At 47.7% G+C, this 9,978-nt stretch overlaps 1 protein-coding gene across 1 annotated transcript in view; it reads right to left on the bottom strand.

Annotated features, from left to right (window-relative positions):
- Window positions 1–8,939, bottom strand: part of CTDNEP1 (CTD nuclear envelope phosphatase 1) — a 28,560-nt gene extending 19,621 nt beyond the window's left edge. The window contains exon 1 of the mRNA XM_058180839.1: window positions 8,601–8,939. Within this exon, the coding sequence (XP_058036822.1) occupies window positions 8,601–8,702 (102 nt within the window). The 5' untranslated portion in view covers window positions 8,703–8,939. The remainder of the gene's footprint in view (window positions 1–8,600) is intronic.
- Window positions 8,940–9,978: the final 1,039 nt, after the last annotated feature.

Below are 9,978 nucleotides of genomic sequence, written 5' to 3' on the forward strand. Positions count from 1 at the left end.
CCCCAACCTCCCCCCCGTCTGCTCAAGCAGGAAGTCCTATGCCATTTCAGACACACAGCGGTCTCTTCTTCAAGACCTCTGAGGTTTATTTATTTATTCCCCCCCCCTTCAAATTTGGGTTCCAATTTGTCTCCTCTAATTTCCTGTAAGCCGGAAAATGGGAAAACCCATCTCCAAAGCTTGGGATGACAGAAGGCAGAAAGAGCACATTAATTATCCAACATAATTGATTAATGGTTGATTGCTTTATAAGGAGAAGGAGAGAGACAGAGGGATATATACAGATAGATAATTGATAGATAAGAATGAGAGAGAGAGACACAGAGAGATTATATATACTGATAGAGATAAAAGAGAATGAGAGACAGAGATGATAGATAGATAGATAGATAGATAGATAGATAGATAGATAGATAGATAGATAGATAGATAGGTAGGTAGGTAGGTAGGTAGGTAGGTAGATAGATGAGAATGAGAGAGAGAAACAGATATTACATATACCAATAGATAGATATAGATAGAAGAGAGAGATTTTATATACCAATAGATATTATATATACTGATACATAGATAGATGAGAACGAGAGAGATTTTATATACCAATAAATATAGATAGAATGAATGAGAGAGAGATTATATATACTGATATATATCATATACTCATATAGATAGATGATAGAGACAGATAGATATTATATATACCAATAGATATAGATAGGAGAGAGAGAGATTCTATATACCAATAGATATTATATATACTGATATATAAGATACATAGATGAGAATGAGAGAAACCTTATATACGAATAGATATAGACAGAATGAGAGAGAGAGAGAGATTATATATACTGATAGATATCATATATACAGATAGATAGACAGATAGATAGATAGATAGATAGATATAGATAGGAGAATGAGAGAGAGAGAGATTATATATACTGAGAGAGAGAGAGATGAGAATGAGAGAGGCAGAGACAGAGCGAGATTATATATACCGAGAGAGAGAGAGAGAGAGAAAATCCGACAAACTTGTGACTCAAGGAATATCACATAATAGAGAACAAACAGACATGGACTGATGGCACGCAGTTCACAACAAATATCAAGCTGAACAGGCAAGATTCATGTACAGGTAGTCCTCGACCTACGACAGTTCCTTTAGTGACTGTTCAAAGTTACAACCGCCCCGGAAAAAACGACTTTTGACCGTTTTTCACACTTACGACCATGTGCAGCACCCCCTGCGGTCAGGTGATCAAAATCCGGGGGGGCTTGGCAATGGATTCCTATCCACGAGGGTCGTAGTGCAGTGTCCCGGGGTGTGTGTGTGTGTGTGTGTGACGTGACCCCCTTTTGTGACCTTCTGACAAGCGATGACAATGGGGAAGCCAGGTTCACTTAAGAACCGGGTGACCCACTTAACACCTGTCGCGAATCACTTCGGAATTGTGACACAAAAAGTCGTAAAACGGGGCAGAACTCCCTTAAGTGCCTTGCTCAGCCACACAGAAATGCCGGGTTCAGCTGAGGTCGTAAGTCGAGGACTACCTGCCTTGTCTTAACACAGCTCCGTACTCTTCCTTCTTTCTCTTTGTCGCTTTAAAAGTCCCCTAAAATTCCCTTTTTTTTTACTCTCCGGTTGCAATCAAGAGACATCAAACTTGAGCCTAGCTACTTTCAACTCTCAGAGAAAGAACGGAGAAGTGTTGCACACAGTCAGTCCTCGACTTATAACCATTAAAGTCACTAAGTTAGGACCGTTTTTCACACTTAGAACCACTGTGGTCACCTGATTAAAATTCAGATGCTGGTCCAGTAACAGTAACAGAGTTGGAAGGGACCTTGGAGGTCATCTAGTCCAACTCCCTCCTCACGCAGGAGACCTGTACTGGGGATTCGAACCGCCGAACAGCCGACCGTTCTGATCGACAAGCTCAGTGTCTTAGCCACCGAGCCGCCTAGTCAGTCGGTATTTATGACGGTCGCAGCATCCCGGGGGTTGGGGGTGTGTGACGTGATCCCCTTTTGCGAGCTTCCGGTCAGCTGCCCGGACCCTCTCGTGGCGAGCCCGCTGGCCGCGAGAAACGCCGCAAAAGGGGAAGCCGGATTCACGTAACGGCCGTACGTGGCGAACTTAAAAATTGCTGGGATTCAACTTTCCGTGGCGGGAAAGGTTGCAAAATGGGTCAAAATTCACCGAACTGGCTCGCTTTAGCCATTGTGGTCGTAAGTCGAGGACTACCTGTACTTGCAAATTGAGGGGGCCACTAATCTGGCCTGCTAGAGACGCTCTTGTCCTCTGCTGAATTCTCCACGGAGGGAGAGGAGGGGGATGAATTTTAATGACATCCAGACGATTTGCTATCCCTTCTCCATAGCCTCAGCCATGCTGGGAGAAAGCAGCCAATAATCTTGGAAGATGCTGCCTATAGCAGGGGTCTCCAACCTTTGCTGGCTGAGGGACTCTGGGAGTTGAAGTCCACAAGTCTTAAAGGGACCCAGGTTGGAGACCCCTGGCCTATATAGTATCTTAAAACTAAGGCTGCAGCATTTACTGAAATCAAAACAAGCCTTTTTTTAATGGCCACGTCTGTTTTTTGGGGACGGCGCTTCACAAATCAAGTTATGTTTCCCGCCACTGAATTCCTTTAAGGGATCATAGACAATAGTTTATCAGATCCGCCAGCCCATCACAAGGTGGTTTCACTCCTAGGTAACTCACAACACCCATCCTTTGTGGGAACGTATCGTGAACGCACGTCGTCCGGAAGACAGGTTTAGTATATCGGACGGCTGAGGTTCGGGGATGGGATCCCTTATTTCCCTCTGCCTTGAATCTACTCAATGCTCTGCCTGTTATTACAGTCCTGTATCTGCTGCATGAATCCAAACTGAGCTCTTGCGAGCTCATCTGATCTCGGAAGGACGTAAGAAGCAGTGGGTGGAAACTCATCAAGGAGAGAAGCAACTTAGAACTAAGGAGAAATTTCCTGACAGTTTAGAACAATTAAGCAGTGGAACGACTTGCCCGCAGAAGTTGTGAACGCTCCAACACTGGAAATTTTTAAGACAATGTTGGATAGCCATTTGTCTGAAATGGTGTAGGGTTTCCTGCCTGGGCAGGGGGTTGGACTAGAAGGCCTCCAAGGTCCCTTCCAACTCTGTTATTCTATTCTATTCTAAGCATCCTCTTTACATAATATAGAATAGAATAGAATAGAATAGAATAGAAAATATGGAATGGAATGGAATAGAATAGAATAGAAGAATTGGAACAGAACAGAAAGAATGGAATGGAATGGAATGGAATGGAATAGAATAGAATGGAAAATATGGAATGGAATGGGATGGAATGGAATGGAATAGAATAGAATAGAATAGAATAGAATAGAATAGAATAGAATAGAATAGAATAGAATAGAAAATATGGAATGGAATGGAATAGAATAGAATAGAATAGAAGAATTGGAACAGAACAGAAAGAATGGAATGGAATGGAATAGAATAGAATAGAAAATATGGAATGGAATGGAATGGAATGGAATAGAATAGAATAGAATAGAATAGAATAGAATAGAATAGAATAGAATAGAATAGAATAGAATAGAATGGAAAATATGGAATGGAATGGAATGGAATAGAATAAAATAGAATAGAATAGAATAGAATAGAAAATATGGAATGGAATGGAATAGAAAATATGGAATGGAATGGAATAGAATAGAATGGAAAATATGGAATGGAGTGGAATGGAATAGAATAGAATAGAAAATATGGAATGGAATGGAATAGAATAGAATGGAAAATATGGAATGGAATGGAATGGAATAGAATGGAATGGAATAGAATAGAATAGAATAGAAAATATGGAATGGAATAGAATGGAATGGAATGGAATAGAATAGAAAATATGGAATGGAATGGAATAGAATAGAATGGAAAATATGGAATGGAATGGAATGGAATGGAATAGAATAAAATAGAATAGAATAGAATAGAAAATATGGAATGGAATGGAATGGAATAGAAAATATGGAATGGAATGGAATAGAATAGAATGGAAAATATGGAATGGAATGGAATGGAATAGAATAGAATAGAATAGAATAGAAAATATGGAATGGAATAGAATGGAATAGAAAATATGGAATGGAATGGAATGGAATAGAATGGAAAATATGGAATGGAATGGAATGGAATAGAATAGAATAGAAAATATGGAATGGAATGGAATAGAATAGAATGGAAAATATGGAATGGAATAGAATGGAATGGAATAGAATAGAATAGAATAGAAAATATGGAATGGAATGGAATAGAATAGAATAGAAAATATGGAATGGAATAGAATGGAATGGAATAGAATAGAATAGAATAGAAAATATGGAATGGAATAGAATGGAATGGAATGGAATAGAATAGAAAATATGGAATGGAATGGAATAGAATAGAATGTTTTATTGGCCAAGTGTTATTGGACATATAAGGAATTTGTCTTGGTGCATAGACGCTCAGTGTACATAAAAGAAAAGATATGTGGGGTTGCGATAAGAAGAGAATGATTGTACCTCGGGGTTGAACTGTGGGGAGCTGGGTCGTTTTTCTTGCAGACGTTTCATGACCCAACTAGGGAACATCATCAGTGCTGGAAGGGAAGGTTTGCAGAGAAGAAGGGAGGAGGAGAAGGAGGAAGGTTGTGGGCTCCTTGGTACTCTCTGAGCTGGATGGCCTTCTTGCAAACATGTGGGGAGAGGAGGAGGAAGAGGAGGAGGAGGAGGACGACTGTGGGGTCCTTGGTGCTCTCTGAGCTGGGTTGTTTTCTTGAAGACATTTCATGACCCATCTAGGGAACGTCGTCAGTACTCACAAAGGAAGGAGGTGTGCTCTCTGTTTATACGCTACTGTAGTGGCTCTCCCCCCCCATCAAGTGTTGGTGGGAATTCCTGAACTCCACCAACTACCCTACCCCTCAATTAGGAGGTGGGACTACCCTACCCCTCAATTAGGAGGTGCTGAGCAGCAGTAATCAGCACCCCGATAAGCAGAGATTAAAACCCGGAATTAGTTATTTATTTATTTATTTATTTATTATTTAAATTTTTATACCGCCCTTCTCCCGAAGGACTCAGGGCGGTTTACAGCCAGATAAAATAAACATTCCTATTACAAAATAAATACTATTAAAATACCACTAAAAAACTTATTCAATTTGGCCGCAATTAAAATTTAGCAAATAATAAAACCCATTAAAAACCCATTAAAAACCCATCGATAAAACCCAATTAAAAACCCATAAAAAGCTAACCCAGTCCAGCGCAAATAAATAAGTGAGTTTTGAGCTCGCGGCGAAAGGTTCGGAGGTCCGGAAGTTGACGAAGTCCTGGGGGGAGTTCGTTCCAGAGGGCGGGAGCCCCACAGAAGGCCCTTCCCTGGGTGTCGCCAGGCGACACTGTCGCTACCGACGGCACCCGAGGAGTCCCTCTCTGTGAGAGCGCACGGGTCGGTGAGAGGTATTCGGTAGCAGCAGGCGGTCCCGTAAGTAACCCGGCCCTATGCCATGGGCGCTTTAAAGGCGTTCACCAATACCTTGAAGCGCACCGGAAGGCCACAGGTAGCCAGTGCAGCCTCGCAGGATAGGTGTCACTCGGGAGCCACGAGGGCTCCCTCTATCACCAGCGCAGCTGCATTCTGGACCAACTGCAGCCTCGGATGCCCTTCAAGGGAGCCCCATGTAGAGAGCATTGCAGTAGTCAGGCGAGGCGTCACAAGGGCGTGAGTGACTGTGCACAAGGCATCCCGGTCTAGAAAGGCGCAACTGGCGCACCAGGCGAACCTGGTGGAAAGCTCTCCTGGAGCGGCCGTCAAATGATCTTCAAAGACAGCCGTGCATCCAGGAGAACGCCCAAATTGCGCACCCTCTCCATCGGGGCCAATGACTCGCTCCCGACAGTCAGCCGCGGACTCAGCTGACTGTGCGGGATGCCGGCATCCACAGCCACTCCGTCTTGGAGGATTGAGCTTGAGCCTGTTTCTCCCCATCCAGACCCGTCGGCTTCTAACACCGGGACAGCACTTGATAGCTTCATTGGGGTGGCCCGGTGTGGAAAAGTACAGCTGGGTGTCATCAGCGTACAGCTGGTACCTCACACCGAAGCCACTGATGATCTCACCCAGCGGCTTCATATAGATGTTGAACAGAAGGGGCGAGAGAATCGACCCCTGCGGCACCCCACAAGTGAGGTGCCGCGGGGTCGACCTCTGCCCCCCCGTCAACACCGTCTGCGGCCGGGCGGAGAGATAGGAGGAGAACCACCGATAAACGGTGCCTCCCACTCCCAATCCCTCCAACCGGCGCAGCAGGATACCATGGTCGATGGTATCGAAAGCCGCTGAGAGGTCTAATAGGACCAGGGCAGAGGAATAACCCCTATCCCTGGCCCTCCAGAGATCATCCACCAACGCGACCAAAGCCGTCTCAGTGCTGTAACCGGGTCGGAAGCCGGACTGGAACGGGTCCAGATAGACAGTTTCCTCCAGGTGCAGGGGAAACTGATATGCCACCATACTCTCTACAACCTTCGCCGCGAAGCGAAGGTTGGAGACCGGACGATAGTTACCTAAAACAGCCGGGTCCAGGGAAGGCTTCTTGAGGAGGGGCCTCACCACCGCCTCTTTCAAGGCGGCCGGAAAGACTCCCTCCAACAAGGAAGCACTCGTAAGCCCCTGGAGCCAGCCTCGTGTCACCTCCTGAGTGGCCAGCACCAGCCAGGAGGCACGGGTCCAGTAAACACGTGGTGGCATTCAATCTACCCAGCAACCTGTCCATGTCCTCGGGAGTCACAGGGTCAAACTCATCCCAAACAACATCACCAAGACCGCCCTCAGATACCCCGTCTGAATCACCACAATTTTGGTCCAGACCGTCCCTAAGCTGAACGATTTTATCGTATAGATAACCGTTAAACTCCTCAGCACGTCCCCGCAACGGGTCATCCCGCTCCCCCTGGTGAAGGAGGGAGCGGGTCACCCGGAACAGGGCAGCTGGGCGGTTATCTGCCGACGCAATGAGGGAGGAGGCGTAGGAACGCCTCGCTTCCCTCAGTGCCACTAGGTAGGTCCTGGTATAGGATCTAACTAGTGTCCGATCAGCCTCTGAACGGCTGGACCTCCAGGAACTCTCTAGGCGTCTTCTCCGGCGTTTCATCCCCCTCAGCTCCTCGGACAACTACCAAGGGCAACTACCAAGCAGTAAACTTGTATTTAATTTGTATTTATATGTTTTTATTGGCCTGTGAACCGCCCTGAGTCCCTCAGGAGATAGGGCGGTATACAAATTTGATTAAATAAATAAATAAATAAATAAATAAATAAATAAATAAACAAGATGCTGATCACGGAGCTACTGACTTGAGGAAACAAGTCAAATAGTAAAAACAGCTTAATTAAGGAAGCACCAAAACCCGCTTCTAACACCGACAGGGCAAACCAACTTTGATATAAACAAAGGGGAAACCGTTCATAGCGCTGATGATGTTCCCTAGTTGGGTCGTGAAAGGTCTGTAAGAAAACAACCCAGCTCAGAGAATATCCCCACAACCCTCCTCCCAGTCTCCCTCCCTTCCAGCTCTGATGATGTTCCTTAGTCGGGTCATGAGACGTCTGCCAGGAAAACAACCAAGCACCCAGAACCCTCCAGCCCTTTTCTTCCTCTTCCTCTTCCTTGCCACAAACCCTACTCCAATTCAGCCCCTGATGATGTTCCCTAATCAGGTCATGAGACGTCTCAAAATAAAAAACACCCCACTCAGCTCCGAGAGCACGGAGGACCTCGCAGTCCTCCTCTTCTTCCTCTCCACAAACCCCCCCCCCACTGATAATGTTATCAAGTCGAGTCATGTCTGCCAGGAAAACCACCAAGCTCAGAGACCACCAAGGACCCCCATAGTCTTCCTCCTTCTTCTTTTTCCTCCTCTACCCCTTTCTCCTCCTCCTCCTCTCTACAAACCCCCCTCCCTTCTAGAACTGATGATGTTCCCTAGTTGGGTCGTGAGACGTCTGCCAGGAAAACCACCCAGCCCAGAGACCACCAAGGACCCCACAGTCCTCCCCCACCCCTGTCCTTCTCACAAATCCTCCTCCCTTCGAGCACTGATGACGTTCCCTAGTTGGGTTATGGAATGTCTGCAAGAAAAATAGCCAAGCTCAGAGACCACCAAGGACCCCCACAGTCTTCCTCCTTCTTCTTTCTCCTCCTCCTCTCTACAACCCCCCTTCCCTTCTAGAACTGATGATGTTCCCTAGTCGGGTCGTGAGACGTCTGCCAGGAAAACCAGCCCAGAGACCACCAAGGACCCCCACAGTTCCTCCTCCTAATCCTCCAACTCCCCTTCCCCCCTCCTCCCCCTCCCTCCCAGCCCTGAGGAGGTTCCCTAGTGGGGTCCTGAGACGTCTCCCAAGAAAACCACGCAGAGCCCCTCAAATGAAGTGGGGGGAGGTGGAGGACTTGCTGCCTAGAAAAGCCCACAGGGAAACGTCCCTCCCTCCCGCACTCTGCACGTCCTCAGAGGCGCCCTTGCCGGCCTCTCTCTTCTACTCACGGTGCGGGCTTGCCGTCGCAGGAGGTAGAGCAGGAAACTCCAGAGCTTGGCGGCGAAGGCCAGGAAGGCCCGGAGGCCGAGCAGGCACTGCGAGCGCATCATCCCGCCGGCGGGGCCCGCCGCGCCCCCGGCCCGGCCCAGCTCCGCCAGTTTCCAGCGGGGGACGGAAGAGGAGGAAGAGGAGGGAGGACGGCAGGGCCCTCCGGTCAGCCCGTGCCCGCGGGCCCCGCCATCCCGGCTCCCCCCCCCGCCGCCTCCTTCCTTCCCTCGCTCGCTCGCTCCGCTCTCCCGCCTGAGGGGGAAGCGCTGCCCCCCCTCCCCCGCCGACGCTCGCCTCCGCTTCCAGAGGGACCACTTCCGGGGCAACCGACCGAGCGCCCAGCGACTGCTTCCGGGGCGCCGGAGAGGGAGGGTGGGAGGAAGGGCGAAGCGCGTCCAATTAGAAGGCGAGGGAAGAGGAGGAGGAGGCGGGGCCGGGAGAGCGCCGCGCATGCGCGCCTCCTCTTTTATTAAAAAAAAAAAAGTGGGGGAGCCCGTCGAGGAATTTGAAAGCGAGAGGACATGGGAGCCGGCCAGTCAGCGGCGCGGCTCAGACGCGCATGCGCCGTCATGACCCCCACCACACACCAGCGGAGGCGCATGCGCGGAGAGTTCCCGCTTTTTCTCCCGCTCAAAAGTTGAAGTGCAAAAAAACAAAATAAAACAAAACAAAACAAAAACCCACGAAAAATTATGTCAAAAGCATTAGCGCCAATTTGTGTTTTCCTGCTTCTTTCGCAGAGGAGCCTCGCAAAGAACCAGCTATTGGAAAAGGGAGGCAGTGGGCAACACTGCAGGGCTGTTGTCCGTTTAAAAAAAAAAGAATTGTTTTCCTTTGTGTATTAAAAAGAAAAAAGAGGCTTAGATTTGCCTTAAAGTGAAGCACGCAGGCTCTTACGACCGTGTTTCTCAACCGTCTCACTTTTAAGATGGGTGGACATCAACTCCCAGAATTCCCCGGCCAGGTGGCCGGGGAATTCTGGGAGTTGAAGTCCACCCATCTTAAAGAGTTGTCAAAGCCTGAGAAAAGACTCTTCGAAGGTGTTTGTATTCCCCCAGCCCCAAAGATGCAGTCATTTAAGTCACCCCACACCCGTAACTTTGTAAAAATACAAAATCAACATTTTAAATGCACGAAAAGATACCAGCAAGGTGATGGTTCGTTGTGTTTATGTTCAGAGATGATCAAAGGCCTGAAAGACTGCAGGAGTTGGGTTTGGCCAGTCGAGAGAAAAGAAGAATTAGGGGGGGACATGATAGCAGCCTTCCAGTATTTGAGGGGCTGCCCCAAAGAAAGAGCGGGTCAAGCTGTTCTCCAAAGCCCCCCTTGAAGGGCAGG

This window comes from Ahaetulla prasina, chromosome 4, assembly GCF_028640845.1.
Source record: "Ahaetulla prasina isolate Xishuangbanna chromosome 4, ASM2864084v1, whole genome shotgun sequence".
NCBI classification, from domain to species: Eukaryota; Metazoa; Chordata; class Lepidosauria; order Squamata; family Colubridae; genus Ahaetulla; species Ahaetulla prasina.